This window comes from Grammomys surdaster, unplaced genomic scaffold, assembly GCF_004785775.1.
Source record: "Grammomys surdaster isolate TR1022 unplaced genomic scaffold, NIH_TR_1.0 125925, whole genome shotgun sequence".
In the NCBI taxonomy this organism is placed as follows: domain Eukaryota; kingdom Metazoa; phylum Chordata; class Mammalia; order Rodentia; family Muridae; genus Grammomys; species Grammomys surdaster.
Window position 1 is genome coordinate 62880 of NW_021620749.1, and position 20151 is coordinate 83030.

Consider the following 20151-nt stretch of genomic DNA (forward strand, 5'->3'; position numbering starts at 1 on the left):
AATGGAGGAGTTAGAGAGAAGACTGAAGGAGCAGAAGGGGTTTGCAGCCCCATGAGGAGAGCAACAATACCAACCAACCAGAGACCCCCAGGGTCTAAATCACCAGCCTGGGAGCACACAGGCAGGGACCCATGGCTCCAGCTGTATATGTAAGGGAGGATGGCCCTGTCGGGCATAATTGGTCCTGTGAAGGCTAGATGCCCTAGTGTGGGGGAATTTGAGGGCGGGAGGTGGGAGTGGGTGGGTGGGGACACACCCTCATAGAAGCTGGAGGAGGAGAGATGGGGTTGGGGGTTTAGGGGGGAATGAGAAAAGGGGATAGCATTTGAAATGTAAATAAATAAAATATTCAATAAAATGAAAACTGCAACAGAAAAAAATTAACAACAACAACAAAAAAACAAGTAACATATGAAACCTGGCCTATCATATTTATACCTGTCTTCTCAATGTATAGTATAAAAGACAAAAGGGGTTGGATACATGTGCTCCAGACTCAAAGAAACCACTCATGTTTCTACAAGAAAGCAACTGGTCCAAATGTTTTGGGCAGATTCAGAATCAGCCATCATACTGAAGTTACTCAGAGGTCACTGCCTGATCTAGCATGTGAGGAGCAACACAAAGAACCTTACAGGTGGTCACATCTGGCTGATGTTTTCCTATCCAGGCCCAGAGAGGACCCACCACCCCAGCTCCCACTGCTCAGCCACCTCCCCCTACCCATTGTGGGCAGTGATCCTGTGCTCACCATGTCTCAATTTCAGAGCTTCTCTGAGGTCCCCTCACAACATTCAACAGCTTAGCTTGGAGCAGGAGAACCATTCAAGCCTGTATAGACTTTGGAAACTTGCAACAAGGCACCCGTAAGATCCCACCTCTTAGTTTGACTGGCAGGTCCGCCTGGAGGCCTTGATTGACTAGTGAGTATTCCTCAAGGTTAAAGTGTGCTTCTGGTACAGTGCCAGGCCTTTTCCAGATCTTGGGAGTGATTTGCACTCCATTAGCATTTGTGTCTGTCTTCCAAGAGGAATCTCATGTTAAAAAGAGGTGCAATGGTGCATGTTCACTCAGGTGGCCTTCTGAAAGCCCTCTTTACAAGACTACTTCTTGCTTTAACTGCCATACAGTTCAAAATACAAAGACATTAAAAAAAAAAAAAACTCTTGAATAATTGCAGAAGAGAACTTTCAGTGTTAAATTCTGAAGGGCATAGTTTTGAAATGAAAGAAACTAAATATTCCATTATTCATTTGGAGTTTCCCCCCTCCCCAATTTGGATCTACCTAATGCAAGATTCCTTCTCCCACATACCCCTCACACACTTCATAAAGCTGTTTAACCTTGGTTCATGTAGCTAAAACCCACTTTCAGAAGCAGATTTGAAAAATCATACACTTCTTTTTTTTTTTTTTTATTGGATGATTTATTTACATTTCCTATGTTGTCCCCTTACCCCATCCCCCACCACCCCCTCGGAACCCCCAATCCCCTCGCCCCTCCTCCTTCTTCTCTGTGGATGTAACCTCTATCTACACCCCCCCACTCCCACCTCCCCACCCTCAAAATTCCCACCCCCTGGGGCATCCAGCCTTCATGAGGTCAAGGTTCTCTTCTTCCACCTATGCCCAGCAGGGCCCTCCACTTTTACATATTCAGCTGAAGCCCTGGATCCCCCCCTAAGTGCTCCCAGGCTGGTGGTTTAGACCCTGGGAGCTGTGGTTGGTTGGTATTGTTGCTCTCCTCATGGTGCCACAAACCCTTTCAGCTCCTTCAGTCTTCACTCTAACTCCTCTATTGAGAACCCCATGATCAGTTCAATGGCTAGTTGTGAGCATCTGCCTCTGAATATGTCAGACTCTTGAAGGCCTCTGAGGAGATATCCATATCAGGCTCTTATTAGCAAAATCATACACTTCTTGAAACACAGAACACCTATTGAAACACAGAACACTTAATTAAAGATCTAGGCCTTTTTAAAGTCTGTTATAGAAGTTTCACTTGTTGAGACTGTCTGCTGCTATGTTCCAGGCTCTAGAAAAGATCCGTGGCCCAGAGACTCTTTCTTCACAGCTGGGATTTGTAGTTTGGCATTTGTTAACCAGCTTTCTGGTTTTGGCATATAGTCATCTGACAAATGGAACTGTAATTTCCATTCAAAGAGGCTAAAAGAGAAATGGTGTTGCAGGAAAAAGGTTGCCTGTTCTTGGTCTTTTGTTTTAAATGAGCCAGGGCCTCACTCTGTAGTTCAGAATAGTTAATAGATATTCTGCCTCAGTGTCCTGGGTGCTGGGGATTACATGCATGCACCACCCTTCCCAGCTTCAACATCATTTTTAAAGGGTAAAGTTTGGATATGTGTTTGAAAAAAAAAAGCCACAGAGCGAATAAGGGGAACTTGGGAGCCCAGTTTGTTCATTGCGGCTTTCTTCAGGAGGAAGAAATGCAGATGAACTATTTTCCGATAGCTCCGCATTCAGGGGCTTCCCATGACCACATATCTACCCTCGGGGCGTCCCTGCGCTCCCCTGATCTGGCCCGCGCCTCACTGGAGCTGCACCCACACCCGGGACCCAACGCGGCCGCGCTCCCGCATGCCCGCCCCCGGCCCGCCCCCAGCCACCCGGCACCCAATCCCAGCGCCACGCACGTGACGAGCGCTGCCTGCGATGACCTCATCCCTGGTGTGGGATGACGTCAAATTCAAGATGGATGGAATCACAGCGGCAGTGGAGGCTGCGGGTTGCGCGAGCCGAGTGTGAGCGGAAAGGGGCTTGGCGCCTGCCCTGGGGCTGAAGAGCGGTGAGTAACCGTCACGCTCCGCGCCCTAGGAGGACGTCGGGCCCTGTCGGAGACTACGGCCACTCCGCAAAACGCGGCCTTTCCTGACGTAACTCTGAGGTGATTTCTCTCCTTTTTTTCCTCCACCAGTGGGTTGCGGGCGTCGGCCCTTTTACGCGTGCGCGGGGCCTCGGTCCTCACCGAGCATGCCCAGACTCCCACGTAGCCGCTTGTGTCCTTGCACTGCGCATGCTTTGTGCCCGCATTTGGCCTCGCCCTCACTCCTACGCATGCTCAGCCTCCAGGCCGCTGAACTGCTCATCCTGGTCCGGGCGGCCGGAGTAGCCGCGGTGTGGGTCCGGGACGCTGGCCCCAACAGAGCCGTTGAGACGCGGCTGCGGGCTAGAGCTCGCTCTCTGGGTCGGGCGGCGCGCGCTTGCGCGGGGCCGGGAAGCTGGCGGGCGGTGGCAGCACCCACACCTGCCGCGGCTGGAGCGTGACAGCCTGGCAGCCAGCACCTCCGCGGCCATCTCCTTAGCCCATGCAAACCCTGTCGTACCCCTCACTCCCACCCTCGGGCCCGAGACTTTTCTTAAGAGAAAGACCCTCCTCCGGGGACATAGCACGGAAGACCTCCCTGCAGCTCACATCTTGGCCGGGTCTCCCCATCTCCCAGGCTTGGTTATTTAGAGCACCTTTGAGTGCCCCTCTGCAGAGACTGCACCTTGTAGTCAAAGAACCATGCACATGTGTGTCCCTGAGGCTCTGGGTTCTAGAGAACCGCACACTGCAGGACGTGTACAGAGAGCCTTAAACAGGTATTCCCTAAGGTTGCCCGACACAGGGCCGGTGTTGGGGGACACTGAGTAACCCTTTGAAGCTTGGAATTTTTGTGTGATGCATGAACTCCAATCGCTTCTACATCTTTGGACATCTGTGTTACAGCATAGTCTGGTGATTGTTCATCAGCATGACCCTGAGTCATAAGTTCCTGGGTTTGTTTCATGGTCCTCCCACCTTGTTTCAGAGGGTGAAAGTAGGTTAATCCGTGTTAGTGTTTCCACTGAAAACCCTCCTCCACTTCTGGTGATTAATCATTACCCTTAACCTTACCCCTAAATATTGACGTTAAAGTAGAAAATTGGCTTACTCAAAATGACTCTTTATTTTGGCTTTGCACTTAACAGCATAGTGTTTTTATTTAGTATGTATTGAAAGTATAGGGAGTGTCATTCTTAGGAAATAGAAATTGTCAATAAAAACTCTCCCTTGAGGGATTGAAAGTATTATGTAGTGGAGAATATTAGGTATGAGAGCAGTAAAAGCAACAAAAGAGCATAGAGGTCTCTAGACAAGGTGGTAACTGAGAAGCCGTTTTAGTTGTCCTAGTACTAGAACTGATTAAGGGCTGGATTTACAGGTATCAGAGATTGACCAAAGGGCAAAGGAAAGAATCATTTTCTGCCAGAGGAGATAGAGCTGGCATCATCCAACCTAAGAAGGTGATGATTGAAGACAAGCAGGTGTGAGAGTGTGAATCACAAGTACCATGTAGGACAAGTGAGTTCACTGAGATGGATCTGTTCAGAAGGAAGGGGCTGGAGCTTGAAGTCTGAGCAAAGATGCAGATGGGGTCAGTTCAATTGTTAATGCAGTCACAAAAGCTCAGGAAAGGCGAGAAAACGCCCTATGCTGGGCTCTACAGACTAGGGGGAGATAAAGGTGAACAAATTCAATCCTCAAGTCTAGTGCGCTTTCTTTACACGGTAGACACCTGCCAAGTCCTATGCTAGGAATTCACAAGTGAAAACAAGGGCTTTTGGGGGAGCATATGGGGTGTTCTGAGGGATCCACATATAAAAGCTGATGCATTGAAATCACCATGGGCTTATTGCAGAGGGATGAAGGGTTGCTGTTGGTGAGTTACAAAGGCTTTATAGTTCCATCTGAGTTCTGTACAAAGTGGCCAAGTAAAGGAGAGAGAAAAGATACTTTGGGCTTTCAGAAACTGGAAGTGCAGATTGTGGGTAAGATGGTAAGGAGTGCCCCTGTCTTAGTGTGGGTTTTACTGCTGTAAAGAAATACCATGACCAAGGCAACTGTTATAAAGGAAAACATTTATTTGGGGCTGGCTTTTGGTTTCAGAAGTTTAGTTATTATAGTCATTATAATCATGGTGGGAAGCATGGAAGCATTCAGGCAGACATGGTGATGGAGAGGGGCTGAGAATTCTGCATCTTGATCTGAAGTCAGCAGAAGGGGACTGTGTCCACACTGGGCATAGCTAGAGCATAGGAGACCTCACTGCCTCCACAGTGACACACTTCTTCCAAGAAGGCCACACCTACTCTAACAAGGCCATATCTCCTAATAGTGTCACTCCCTAGGAGTCAGGCATTCACACACGTGAATCTATTGGGCCATAATTATTCACATCACCACAGCCGTTCAGGTTTGGTACAGAGATGAGTTGCTATCAGTCAGAGAAGTCTTATATGCTAGTCTATAGTTTGGATGTTTCTAGGAAATAATAATTTGGGGGGGGGGCTATAGTCTAAAACAGGTCAGTAGAATGGCCAGCTTTATTTAGAGTAAGCAACCAAAGGGCTTCATTTCTACTTCTTTATTTAAATTGGCATAGAGAGTAAAAAAAATATCACATATGTATTGTGTAGGATCCCAGTTTGGACATCATGAGGAGTGCAAAAAGTAATGTATTGGACTTTAAAGAGCTTGCAGTCCTGGTGGGACACACAGCTAACTAGCATGTGTCAGAGAGTAAACATAATGTGATGATGTACCTACTCTGTGTGACAACTTTTGCATCTACTGTTGCATTTGTTGGCATTTGCTTTTTGCCTTTTTTACAAGGGACTGCAACCTATGTTGGCCTTGAACTCATAATCCTCCTGCCTCTGTTTCCCAAGAGACTGGCACTGTAGACATGTGCTACATGATGTATTTTGCTTACTCATTCTAAGCTTAAGTAAGTTTAGGACTGTGTTTGTTTAGTTGGCCTGCTTTAATTTAGTATACAGACCCAGTGACCTACACATAGAAATGTATTTTCTCAAAGTTATAGAAGCTGGAAATAGGAGATAAAAGTGGTGTTGGTAGGCTAGGACTCTTCCTGTGCTTCTTCCCTTGGCTTGTAGATAGCTTCCTCGTGTGTCCTCATAGAATCTTCCCTTCAAGTTTGTCTCTGATCTAATTCTTTGTTCAGAGACATCACTTTCTTTTTTTTTAATTAAGGCACATTCTAACTTAATTAGCTGTGTCTTAAAGACCTCAGCTCCAAATAGGATTCCTTTTTAAGGTACAGAAGTTAGGACTTCAACAAACAAGCTAGGATGTTGGCTGGGAGTGTTTAGCCCTAAAGGATTAGAATTTGAGCTGTGCTGCAAAAGGGGTTTTGGCAAAATCTGGATGGTTCAGGTTGAGTAGTGGAGGAGGTCCGATGGGCGGGTTGTGTCTCAGGAACAGAAAAGGAAAAAGCCACAATAGGGAACTAAAGAATTTTAAGAGTAGTTTGAATACAAGAGTCTAAGAGGCTTAAAGCTTTTTTTTTTTAAAATAGGTTTTGTATTTAGCCTGTTCTGTGTTAACTAAGATAGTCAGGACTATAACTTTAATCAGTATTACATCAAGGTGGTTCCTGAGTTCCCTTTGCACTGCTGGGAACTACACCAGCTATTACACCTCTGTCTCCATGAAGACATTTAACACATTGAAATTGACTTTTGGGGTTTCCTTATCTCTAGACAACAGGGCTTTGTCTGTTCTGAGTATCCCTGTGTAAAGAATGTAATTAACACCCCTCAGATGTATGTAACCATGCCGTGCACTTGTAGAGGGCCAGTGAGCAAGCTGCATCTATGGAAGAGAGTATGTGCTGGGACACTAATGGAAGCCTTCCTCGGGGAATCCAGCATATAAAAGAGAAACATGAAAGGCAGGACAAGAGCAAGCAGCATGCAGAAATAAGCCAGAACAGAAACTGACTGGTTCAAAAGGAGATTCATTATAAAAAATGAAAATTAAAAAATGCATGATCACTCTTGAGGTTTGAGGAAAAGCTTAAACAAAAACAAAACAAAAAAACCTTGAGCTAGGAATGACAACCAAACCATGAACGAGTCAGGCACTAGAGCATTGAGCTCTCAGACCACACTGAGATCAGTCACTTGGCTCCACTCAACTATTGCCTTTGTCTTCTTATGAACCATAGTCTAGGGAAAAAGTTTCTAGTTGGTCTGGGTTTATGGTACAACTATCAGGTTGTACTTGCTAGGCAAGAATATTCTTCCAGACCAATGCAGACAGTCTCTGCAGAAGAAGCAATGCCTGCTGAGTGGCCAGAACAGACCAACGGAGGCTGCTTGTATGTAGCATAGCTAAGAGTCTCAACTATGTTACAGTGGAGTCATTCTCCTGGCTGAGGCTGACAATCTGCCCTTGAACCAAATTTGAACTAGAGAGAGGGAGGCTGAAATGTGTTGAAATGGAGTCCAGTAACCTGACACCATGAAGTATTCCCCTAAGCCTGTCTGGCTTTGAAACCAGAGGCACTGTAGATAATTTCAGGATGTCTGCAATGTTACCAGGTGAGTGATGATAACACTGAAGCTCAGCCAACTTCCTGTCATCATGTAGTAAAATCAAGTGGAGTGAGAGCCTGGGATGGATCTCTGTGTGTGTGTGTGTGTGTGTGTGTGTGTGTGTGTGTGTGTGTGTAGTTAAATGTTGGATGGTCGCACACATCCCTCTAGTTCCAGGGTCGGGTTAGGCTTATGTAAGTATTCTTTAACATTGCAAAGGGGCAGTATTCCCAGAGCTAAGCCTTAGGGTAGTAAAAGGACATTTCCCACAGAGCTATTAGTGTGCATTTTTGGACTAGTCCCAGAGCCCAGCTCTTTTGTAATGATCTTTTGCAATGCCACCAGTTTCTTAATTTGAAATAGGGGAGATCATTTTGAATCCTTTCATCTCCATCTCACCTTCCCTTCATAGTACACTGTTGAGTTTCTGACTATGTGCTTCCCTCTCTTATGCATCTGTCTCCAGAATACTCTATTCCAAAATTGCCCACCTTCCTTAAACTCCAAAGTCCTCATTCCAAGTAGCATAAGGATGGAAATGCTTGGGTTGAATTCATTTATATTAAGATACAGTTGTCTCACCTCAGCATCTAGTGTATCAGAGGCATTTGTGTGATGGCATGAAGTAATTTCATTGAGTCCAGCTGTGAGGAGCTTCAGGGTCCTTATAGGGAGTTGACTTGAGGCCAGGGCAAACTTCAAAAGTATTTAAGTCTGAGCCATATAAAATTTCTGAAAGTTCTGAGTCATTGGCTTTAACATCAGTATCAAGTGAATCCCAAGCCTTTCCTGATTCCCACCGGTCACTCATCCACCCTACCACCTCCTGACCACATTGATAGCCTCCTGACATCATTGTTCTTCCACATTCTGTGCCTTCTTTATCACATTGTTGTCTGCCCAGTCACAGGAATGTGAGGTGCAGGAAAACAGGAAGCCAGCCAACGAGTTCACCTCCCATCATCAGCACCTCTTTTGATGCAAAGTGTACAGCGGGCTCACAAACACTCGGGAGAGGAAGAGAGAAGAAACATGTGTGCTTGCCAGGTGGGATTTGCTCTGAAGACTGGGATTTTCACAAGTTGCCTTGTTTATGCCTCATGTGATTTACACGTGGTATAGGTAGGGCTAACACTGATCAGGCAAGGACACTACTACTCTTCAGAAAGGATGAGCAGTCCTGATAAGATTACATTCCTGATAGGTGGCAGTAGACTGAAGACTTCCCCATGGATAGCTGTCTGCCATGAGCTTTCACCATCACAATTCTCTCCATTCTCCCACTTTTGAATCTTCAGAAAACATTAAGTAGAACCATCTTGGGAAGAGTTTTGGAAGGTATTTGTAGGGAGATCCACATAATAATCTTTTTTCAGGGGAGTTTGTCTCAGCTGCTCCTTCCAGGTTTTTCTGTCATGGTTGATTGATGGGATTTCTGCATAATGAGTCAGGTGTCTATGAGCAAGCCAGGGACAGTGATAGATTCATGGTCTGTACATGAGATTTGTTGCTGCTGTTGAGTTATAGTTAATTCATGCAGGAAAAAGTCTGCTATTTAACACTCATTGAGAAAGTACGCCCAGCAGCACAACTGCTGTTGTGAGGGCTGAGCAGCTGAGGTGTCAGAGGGTCAGGTCTGGAGGATTCATCTGCACTTCCACAGCCACAGTGTGCTAGATTGCCAGGCAACACTCGCAGCTCTGCCTTTTCTCTTTATTTGATCTCTCAAGCAGTTTCTATACTTTAGTTGCTAAACTCAGTAAGCAGTTACACTTGCTGTAGTCAAAATGCAAGAATTCAAATAGTCCTTGTTTGCAGGTAGACCAGGACTGGAGCCATTGTTTTCAAATCCTCATAATTGACTTAAAGTGTAAAAGCCACCCATAAGTGAAGGTGAATCCATACCTCTTGGCCTTCTCTTCAGTCTCTCTAGAGACTGTAGAAGCAGGTGTCACTTCCCTGCTTAGGATCTCCAGTGTCTTCATTTTGATTACCAGAGCCCTTTCGTCTATCTCAGGGTCATCATGACAGTTCCTACGATGACTCTTGTTCTCTCTTGTTTGTGGTACTGCATATACTGTCCCTGTCCCTTGCGGGTCCTCTCACCTTTTCTACCTGACCCTACCCCATGCTTTGGTTTCTCGTCTGGCTGCCTTTCACCTGGTGCTAGTGGCTATCACTTGTACTGCATCACGTATGATATCCATAGACATTTCTCTGTATCTATATAATGTACATTGTCAACAGATTGCTGTGTGCTATTCCTATCCAAGACTAAACTCCAGAAACTAATCTCTGCTTATCTTTTTTACATCCTCTGTGGTTAGTAGAATTTTAGTACATTCTAGGTGGATCTTAGCTTACCTATGTATTTTTGGGTTGTCTTGGAATCTTGGTTTCTCTCTCAAAAGTAGAGCCTGATACAGTGGTCTAGATAAAGATGTTTGGGCAGAGATTCTAGGGAGCTCAGAAAAGGAAATAGAAAGATGTGCACAAAGGTAAGATTGATAAGTTGTCACTCACCTGTAGAATGTCAGAACTGAGTACCTTAGAAAAAAAGAGTCAGGGAAGCAGTCTAATTTCTCTGTCAAATCCATCTCAAAGGCCATCCTTTTGCCTGTCTTGGCAGGATCTTTGGAGGCATCCTTGACTCTTCCCATTGCTCTGTAGTTACTTCATTAGAAAACTTAATGGCTCTGCCTTTACAATCTATGTCAACCCCATGCTACTGCTATCATGACAGTAGACTTCTCCTATGTCCTTTGCTTTGTCATCTGCAAAGAAGCCAGAACTGTTATAATTAAGACATAACTCAGGTTTATTGCCCATGATCCTCCAGTGGCTCCCTATTTCCTACAGAGTAAAAGCCCCTCACGGCTATGCAGCCTTACAGTCTGACTCCTGAGGTGGTCTTGGCCATGACCCCTCCTCTCTTGGCTCCAGTTTAGTATCCCATCAGTCTGTGTTGTCTTTTCTTTGTAATCCTGAGGCTCATGTCCTACTTTGTTGAGTCTTCCCAAATGTACTTCAGTGACTGGATGAATGGATGGTAGGTAGGTACTGTTTGTAGGAGCTGAGTCAGTGATGGAATAAACATCCCATTTGCCCCTCAGTAGCATCGTTTGGAAGTTGTTACTGTCTCTGTTTGCTGTGTAGGGAAAAGACTGAGGCTCAGAATGACTGACTAACCAAGAACACATGTGACTCTTACCTCCCAGAAAAACTGCTTTTACAGCTCAACTGAGTGCATGCTTGCACACAGGGATATGTTTGTCTGTAACTGAAACAGGTTTCCCAAGCTCTTGCCACGTTTAGTATTTTCTGACATTTTCTCTTCTTGTGCTTTATTTGTTTTTTAATTGCTGGTTTCAAACCATTAAGTTGAGTTTAAAAAACAAAAAACAAAAACTACTTGACAAATGTCTGCCCAATCTTTACTTCTGGTCTGCTGTTTCCCCTGTGTCAACATCTTCAGAAATTCTCAGTGCTACAGACTACCAGTGAGTGCATGGCTGAATCAGCCTTGTGACAGTCTAAGCTCAGTGCTTTTCTGCTGACCCTGTAAAAGATGAGATGTGTCGTTAACAGATATGTGGTTCTTATAGTGAACTGGGAGTGAATGAGAAATAGAAATGGCTAGAAGAAAAAAAAGGATCTTATCCAAACCCTTGTTAAAAGTTAAAGAGCTGCGTAAAGGAAGGCAGGCAGGAATGAAGGAAAATCTGGTGGGTGCTAGCTTCATCTCTTGTGGCAGAGCCACACCCTTGTCTGCATCTTGCACTCTGTTCTCTCTAAATGCCAAAGAACATAGTCTCTAAGTGGCTAGTAAAGGCTGACCATGGAGAGCTGGGAGCTCTGGACTTGTTGACTTGTGTCTGGTACTGAGTATGGTTCTCAGTAGCAGTCCTTCTCTAGAATTATCTGTCAAAGATGTATCTAGTCACTGTGGATACATTCTAATAGAAAAAAAAAATCAGTGTCTGATTCTTTCTGTCAGTGCCCCGTCCACCCATACACACACACAAATACATACACACACTATGGTGCTGGTAATGAATCTTACATGTGCGAAGCAGGAGCTCTACTACCAAGCTCATCCCCAGTTCCATGACAATACTGTAAGTAGACACAGTGATGTAAAACTAGATCACAGAAAGGAGATGCACATATAGCAGAGCCCACATATCATTTCACATGAAAAGCCTGCTTTTGCTTAGAGTACCAGAGATGGGGTGGTGATCTGGGCCTTCTCCTTTGTTACTAAGTTAAACCTATTCTTGTAGTCCTGAAAGTGAGTAGCACATTTGTTGAGTGTTCACAGTAGATACTTGTTCATCTGATCTTTGCCACACCCTTTTAAGAAGTTAAAGTTGTTACTTCACACACAGACCTATGTACAGAAGGCATCAGCTCACAGTGTGAAGCCGGCACCACAGCCTAGCGTCTAGCCCCAAAGCTCACACTCACCCACCAAGCTGCTTTCTCTCATCTTTAGGTTTGAACAAAATTTCAGTGATCTTTCAGTTCAAACCCCTTAATCAGCTTTACAGCTAGGCTAAACACTTTGACAATTCATACTTATTTCCTGAATAAAGTAAGTGTAACTAAGCATCAGATGGATTAGGACCCTAAATGCTCAACTTAATTTTCAAGTGTCATCTCTGTATATAACTATTAATTTTGATCAGGCCTTTGATGGAATACAAATGGTGATGGCCTCACCTTCTGTCTTTCAGATAAACTGCAGGATGGAGGAACTACTGCATTACATCAATCCAGCACATGCCATCTCCCTACTCAGTGCCCTCAATGAGGAGCGCCTCAAGGGACAACTGTGTGACGTGCTCCTGATTGTTGGAGACCAGAAGTTCCGAGCTCATAAGAACGTCTTGGCTGCCAGCAGTGAGTACTTCCAGAGTTTATTCACGAATAAGGAGAACGAGGCACAGACTGTCTTTCAGCTGGACTTCTGTGAGCCTGATGCTTTTGACAACGTTCTGAACTACATTTACTCTTCTTCCCTTTTTGTGGAGAAGGGCAGCCTTGCTGCTGTGCAGGAGCTGGGGTATAGCCTTGGTATCTCCTTCCTGACCAACATCGTTGCCAAAGCCCCTCAGGCTCCTTTTCCAGCCTGTCCCAACAGGAAAAGAGTGCCAGTGGAAGATGATGAAACCAGCTCTCAAAAGCGAAGTGTCATTGTGTGTCAGGGCAGAAGCGAAGTGCCAGGGAAAGCCAGTGGTCCAGCCATGCAGGACCTCAGCCATGCTGCCCGGGCCTCCCCTAGTGGTTCAGTCAAGACCAGCACCAGTAAGCCACATGTGGCAAAGCCGCCAGAGCAGCTTCATAGTCTGTCCTTAACTGAAAAGAGCTGGACAAAGGATAGTGCTGCAGTATATGCAAAGTCTCTGGAACAGCCTGGGGCTTTGGATGATCCTAATAGGGGCAGTTTGGTAAAGAGAAATACAGTCCTGCCTCCAAAGCCTTCACAGGACAGGGAGGCCACAGATGATAAACCAGGGGTGAGCAGCCAGCTTCCCAAGGGGAAAGCTATAGAGCTGGCTCTGAAGAGACCACGGCCCCCTGTTCTGTCTCTTCATAGCTCATCAGAGACTCCATATCTCTTAAAAGAAACTAGCAAAGGAGGCGGTCAGGGGGAGGACAGGAACTTGCTCTACTACTCTAAGCTAGGACTGGTGGTCCCATCTGGTGGACCTGCTTCTGCAAACCAGAGCATTGACAGAAGTGGCCCACTAGTGAAGAGCCTCCTGAGGCGGTCACTATCTATGGACAGCCAGGTTCCTGTTTACTCCCCCTCCATAGATTTGAAGTCATCCCAGGGACCATCCACAGCGGCAAGTGAGGCACCGGGCAGTGTGTTCTGTGCGATGTCTCAACAGTCATCTTTAAAAGATTGCAGTGAAAAAAAAGCCCTGGATGACAGGCCTCAAATGCTCCAGCCTCATCGCCTCAGGTCCTTTAGTGCTTCTCAGTCGACAGACAGGGAGGAGGCCTCCCCTGTGACTGAGGTACGTATTAAGACTGAGCCCAGCAGCCCACTGTCAGACCCCTCAGACATCATTCGGGTCACTGTGGGAGGAGACGCAGCAGCAGCAGCAGCTGTAAGAGACCTGCCCCTCAAAACAGAGGAAGACCAGAGAGATATGAGCAGACTCCCAGCAAAGAGAAGGTTCCAGACGGACAGAAGGTCACCCTTGAAGAAGGCAAAGGCAAATGAACACGGGCCTGCTGTCTCAGAAGAAAACTGTGAAGAGGGCAGGAGCCCTCCTTCCCTTGACAGCAACTTCCCAGATTCTGACTTAAACAGAGAGGAGTTTGGTGAGTTGGAGGGGACGAGACCAAACAAAAAATTTAAATGCAAACATTGCCTTAAGATTTTTAGATCAACCGCGGGTCTTCACCGCCATGTTAACATGTACCATAACCCAGAGAAGCCTTATGCTTGTGACATCTGTCACAAGAGGTTTCATACCAACTTCAAAGTGTGGACACACTGTCAGACCCAACACGGCATAGTGAAGAACCCATCGCCAGCCTCTAGTTCCCATGCAGTTTTGGATGAGAAATTCCAAAGAAAGCTGATTGACATAGTGAGAGAGAGGGAGATTAAGAAGGCCCTGATCATTAAGCTGAGGCGCAGCAAGCCTGGCTTCCAGGGACAGAGTAGCTCCCCAGCACAGCAAGTCATCAAGAGGAACTTGCGCTCCCGAGCCAAAGGGGCCTACATTTGTGCCTACTGTGGCAAAGCATACCGTTTTCTCTCTCAGTTTAAGCAGCACATAAAGATGCACCCGGGAGAGAGGCCCCTCGGAGTAAGCAGAGCTGCTAAGCCAAAAGAGCGGGCTCTGGCAAGCGCGGTAGAGAGCAAGGAGGTTTACCCGTGCCGCCTCTGTAATGCTAAGCTCTCTTCTCTTCTAGAGCAAGGCAACCACGAGCGCTTGTGCCGGAACGCCACCGTTTGCCCTTACTGCAGCCTCAGGTTCTTCTCCCCCGCGCTGAAGCAGGAGCATGAGGACAGGTGTGAGTTCAAAAAGCTGACGTGCCTGGAGTGCATGCGCACCTTCAAGTCCTCCTTCAGCATCTGGCGGCACCAGGTAGAAGTGCATAACCAGAACAACATGGCTTTAGCAGAAAACTTCGCCCTGGCCACCCTGGACCACAACGGTGAAGTGGCAGCTGCTTGCAGGCCTCAGACTGAGCCCAGCAAGGTAAACCATGTGGCCACTCCAAAGGAGGATACAGCATTTAGCGACTCTTCAGAGCAAGTGAACTTCGATTCTGAGGATTCCTCCTGCCTCCCTGAAGACTTGAGTCTTTCAAAGCAACTGAAAGTCCAAGTCAAAGAGGAGCCTGTGGAGGAGGCTGAGGAGGAGGCTCCTGAGGCTAGTGCAGCTCCCAGGGAGTCTGGCCCCAGCAAGGAGGCCGGCCTATGGCCCTGTGAGAAATGCGGAAAGATGTTCACGGCACACAAGCAGCTGGAGCGGCACCAGGAGCTGCTGTGTTCCGTGAAGCCCTTCATCTGCCACGTATGCCACAAAGCCTTCCGTACCAACTTCCGGCTCTGGAGTCACTTCCAGTCCCACATGTCTCAGGCTACAGAGGAGCCTGTGCAGAAAGAGTCAGAGGTGTGTCCTGTGCCCACAAACTCCCCCTCCCCACCACCTCTCCCACCTCCACCACCCTTGCCCAAGATTCAGCCCCTGGAGCCCGACAGCCCCACGGGCCTGCCTGAGAACCCAGCCCCAGCTACAGAGAAGCTGTTTGCACCCCAGGAGTCAGATACCCTCTTCTACCACGCCCCACCCCTTTCAGCAATCACATTTAAAAGACAGTTCATGTGTAAGCTCTGCCATAGGACATTCAAGACTGCCTTCAGTCTCTGGAGTCATGAGCAGACACACAATTAAAGGACCTACCCCTCTCACCTGTCACAAAGCAGCAGGCCCTTGGCTTGTGAACTGTATCCTAAGACAGAATATTTGAAAAAAATAATAATAATAAAGGTTGGAAATTGTTATGTTTGAATTTTAAGTTTGGGATGAATTAATATTGGCTAGCAATGACCTCACAGCTTTCTGGACCTCAGCAGCAGGGGTTTGACTCTATTACTGTTGAAGTTGGGGTAATGTTGGTGATTGAGGCTTTTGGTTTCTGGGTAGTGGGATGCTCAGGAAGTTGTTTGTTTGTTTGTTTTTTGATTATTGCAGACACCTAAGTTTAGCCATGTTTCTAAGGCCAAAAACATACAAGGAAGAAGGGGAGTCATTTGCAGTATTGAGTCAGATTTTAGAATACTTTAGCAATAAGAAAAGACAAGCCCCAAGTTCAGTAAATTATCCTGATACTTGATAAGAAAAATATTTGGTATTTTGTAGTCCTATGAAACTTTCTTTTTGTATGAAAATTGTGAGAATTTGAATCAGCAATAGTTACACTTAGATTTTTTTAATAAAAGAACGATCTGTCAATCACTTCATACAATCAGTGATGGTCACATGCCAAGGGAGGCAGAGTAATAGAAGCATATTTGTAGGGTGCTCTGCAGTCGGCTGCAACAGGTTAGTTGTGAAAGCTGCTGAACTCTGGTATGTTTTCTGATACGTTTTGCATAGTAGCATGGCTTCTGATTGGCGCTTTAGAACTAACAGTGTTTGTTCTCTGTCAGCTTGAAACTCAGGTGTCATTAAGATAAGCAGTGCTATCATGAGGTTAGCAAAGCATAGCCTTACCACATCCTAAACCACCATTCTCTCTCGAGGCTTCAGAGATTGGAGGAGATGCCATGTTGCAGCTTCCATGTGCTTTCCAAGAACTGAACACACAACATACACATTTTCTGCCTGTCTTTTGTGGGGACTTCTGTGGGAGTATTGGAGTGGATAGCAGTGAAAATGTCACTACATGATATGCAGATGTGTACTAAAGCACTAGCAAGGGTCCAAAATTAGTTTTTGCTACTTGATTTGGTATTTAGGGTTTGGGCTCCTCTTCTGTTTTTTCTTGTTTTGTTGTTTTTGTTTTTTGTTTTGTTTTGTTCCATGTAGGTTGTAATTAAACCTCTCCATAGGCAGAATCCCAAGTTCAGTGAAATATTTCAAAAGACAAAGGGAAGATCACACCTGGAAAGGAAATTAGGGGGACACAAACTCCCTATTCACTTTTGCTGCAAGCTATTTCTTCACATTTTCAAGGTGTGCTCTAACAGAGACACTGACTCACCAGCATTCTACACCTGTGATAGCAAAGGCAACCTTTATATTGAAACTTTTTTTAATAAAATACTAATTGACTTTGTACGTCATAGAAGCTATATGTGGAATTCTGCCTTTTATCTTTTCACTTGAAAAAGCTATCAGAAATTCCTAAATATGTCTGCATTTCCTATTTTGTTTCTTAAATTTAGCGAAGAAGGGAAATAAAATTAGGTTGCAGTTACTAATTCCTGCCGTCTGCTTTCTTGAACTATGCATTTTAGAGATAAACTAAAAGTGTCCATCATTTAATGAATGAAGTTAGTGCCAGGCTAGGTAGCTGTCCACTGAACTTATTTCCTGTGGTGAGTGAATAGTCTCTCCTCAGAGTGTTATTCTTTTAAGACCATCTCTCTGCATGGTCATATCCTGTGTAGCTACAGAGTGATAACCTCCAAACCTGGCATTGCCAGCTCAGTGCCCCAAGACTTGAACCTATGCTACATTTTTGAAGATTTATAAAATAACATTGTTGCAAAAAAAAAAAAAAGAGAGAGAGAAAAGAAAAAAGTATGTTTGATTTAAATACAGGTTCTGCATATCTGTTAGGTTTTACAAATTACCAGTGTTTGTCACCTTTTTTGTCTAGGAAGAAAACATAAGATTTCAAATAAAATTTTGAACCAAAAACATTTATAATGCAGTTGTGGTTTTTCTATTGCTTTTTTATACTGTATCTTAAAAAAACCTCAGGCTGCAAGAATTTATTTTGATCTCAAACACTATCCTTCCATTCATGTAACTATTTCAAGTGCTAAGAAACAAAGTAATAAAAAACATTAATCACTTTATTCAATAAACAGTTTTTTAGAGAATGTTTATCTCAGCTAGCAGGCAGATGTTTAGTGTGAATTAAATAGGTCTTTCACCATTGTAAATCTTTAGATAGTAAAGATATTCTTGTAAATGTTTTTCTGATTGTATTAATTTTTACAAGTATAGAAAGCTCATTGTTTCTTGTAATTAATATGCCTGCTTTTTTAATGCAGTTGTGGAAAGAATGTAAACTTTTAATATATTCTTTGTTAACTTGTGAACTTGTTATTGTTTTCTTTATGTGGAAAGGATTGAGTACCTAAAATATGTTTTTCCCACTCAAAGTAAGCAATAGAGCTAGCATTTCCAGGTTGCTAGCAAAATCTCCCTTTAAAACTAGTTCATATACATTTGTGGTTCTGCCAAGGCTGTATGTATTCTGCTTTTCTGTTTTAGAATGTGTCCTTGTTCTCTTTGAAAAGATTGCCTGGTACTCAGTCGCTTACCACCTGAACCTGCATGTAGCCCCTTACTGGCGCTAATGGTGACTGAGATGACGAGTCCTTTCTTTGGGACAGAGCCTGAACACTACTTCCCCAGGCCTAGTGGGCCTGAAATTGGTCTCTGTTCCCTATAGTTGGGCTGTCGTGTGTGTGTGTGTGTGTGTGTGTGTGTGTGTGTGTGTGAGAGAGAGAGAGAGAGAGAGAGAGAGAGAGAGAAGAGAAGAGAAATTGGTGCGTTTCCTTATTATAAAAATGAGTAGCTTTCATTTCTTCAGATTTCTTCATAAATCCCACCCATTAATTAGAACATTCAAAGTCAGTTTGTTAATTTCTGATATCTGACTGGTGTTTGGGGAATAGTTGTGAAATGCATTATTGACTCAAATACTACCAGTGCACATCCTTACTAAGTGTTCTTTAAAAGCAGACTTAGTCCAGATGTGGTGGCATGTACCTACTGTCACTATATTCTGTTTGGGAAGCTAAGCTGGAGGATCACTTGAGCCCAGGAGTAGCATAGTGATACTGTCTTCAAAAAAAAAAAAAAAAAGTAAAAGTATTCAAGTAGATTTTCCTTGCTTGTGGCTTTAGCACTTTAAGACATTTGATACATTTTTTGTGATTTTTAGCATGCTCTTCAGTGAGGACTCTTAACTGGGAAGATCGAGCTTTTCTCCAGGGCAGGGAGCTAAATTGGGGTTCAGAGTCTAGCGAAGAGAGAGAAGTTAGTACCTGGTGTTTAAAAAATTCCTTTTAGAGACAGGCTTTGGGGAATCAGAAGTATCTTCCTATAAATCTTTTAAATAGTTGAATTCCACATTCTTGGGTCATTTGTGCACACAATTTGAATCTCCATAGTTATTGGCTAATATTGATTCTCAGAAGGTGGCCACTTGCAGCTGGCTTTAATCCAAACTGTCCTGAGAACAATTTTTCATCAAATTCTGTTTAACTGAAAGCAAATGGGCTTTATAATTGTGTGCACGTGTTGTTGTTACATGCCTTTGCAGAATAGACTGCTCAGCTTTTTTTTTTTTTTTTTGTAGAAATAACCTTTGGGGACTTCAAATACATAGTATGATAGGGGTATATGGTATGTAACGATGCTCAGTTCTTACTCCATCCAGTTCTGTCCTGTGTTTAATGGTGACCAGCAATGGATGGGTCAATAAACCTTTGCTCTTCTCTGAGTTGTGGTGGCACTGGTGTCTGTGCTTTGAAAATCCCCAGTGGTGCTGGTGACAGTGAAGGGGATCCTCCTGTCAGGATGATGGGGGGGGGACATTGCTGGTGAGCTTAAGGACACTTGATTTCCTCACCTCCACCCTTATTCCAAGTTGCCTGTGGAATTAAGTTGCTGGAGCCCTCAGTTATGTGGGGTACCACAGATATGTAAACATTAAGATTAGATGCATGGACATTTATACCTGTCTGCTTTGTGTCATTCCTTGTGGGGAAAATTTAAAAAAGGCCCGCCACAGCGGCGCAAGCTTGCGCCACCATGGCAGGTCCCACATCTGGGAAGAAGATCCTACGGTTCCAGCGGCCTGAGGGCCTTGGCGGCGGCAGGCCCCAGTAACACGAGGAAGTCCTTGGTTTCAAAAAGGTTTATTGACATGACGGATAATAGATGGATCTAGGCGTACCCCCAAAACTCAGGGCCGTCCCGAGTTATATAGGGAGGGAGAAAGGGGGAGGATTAGGGGAGGATCTGGGGGAGGAATGTTTAATTTGCTCTGCCCTCTGGCCTTCATTAGTATGTAAATCTCTAAGGCCTGAGGCCTATCGCCTGGGTGACTCTATGGAGATCTGTGACTGTTTTTCAGGATCTTAGGTGATGGGAGGGACCAAACTCCTGCCGGTTCTCATGAGGAATTCCACAGAGAATCTCGGGGTTCTAAGTACCTGCTCAACCATGACCCAGGATACCCTTATGCAGTCCCACAATTCCTGCTCAGATCCATTTGAAGACACTATTTTCTAGTCTCATTTCCTAATTGTAACATTTTTCACTGTAATGAGACTCCTCCAGTTCCTCCATCGCAGGGAAATCGTCCCTCTTTATTTTTGCAAATACTTGGCTGTGGGTATGTCACCAAGGTAAGAGAAAGGGCACAAAGAGAATGGGCAAACTCCTACACCGGTGGATAGAGCTAGCTGCTTGCATCACTTCCAGACAGAAAATATAGCCAGATTTAGACTGGCAAGCCCCTCATATTTAAGTACCACTAGGTGCTACCTACA

The 20151-nt window shown here is 44.9% G+C and overlaps 1 protein-coding gene across 6 annotated transcripts; it reads left to right on the plus strand.

Annotated features, from left to right (window-relative positions):
- The first annotated feature begins 2691 nt into the window (after nucleotides 1-2691).
- On the plus strand, nucleotides 2692-17280 carry Zbtb21 (zinc finger and BTB domain containing 21). Of its 6 annotated transcripts, none has more exons than XM_028752515.1 (4): nucleotides 2692-2901; nucleotides 8284-8426; nucleotides 12116-13715; nucleotides 14316-17280. In XM_028752515.1, the coding sequence occupies exons 2-4, from the start codon at nucleotides 8358-8360 to the stop codon at nucleotides 15302-15304; spliced, it is 2658 nt and encodes an 885-aa protein (XP_028608348.1). In that variant the 5' UTR covers nucleotides 2692-2901; nucleotides 8284-8357; the 3' UTR covers nucleotides 15305-17280. The 6 variants fall into 6 exon arrangements, with proteins under 6 accessions (XP_028608348.1, XP_028608346.1, XP_028608344.1 ...); XM_028752516.1 differs by having other exon boundaries at nucleotides 2770-2901; nucleotides 12116-12281; XM_028752513.1 differs by having other exon boundaries at nucleotides 2750-2802; nucleotides 12116-17280.
- Nucleotides 17281-20151: the final 2871 nt, after the last annotated feature.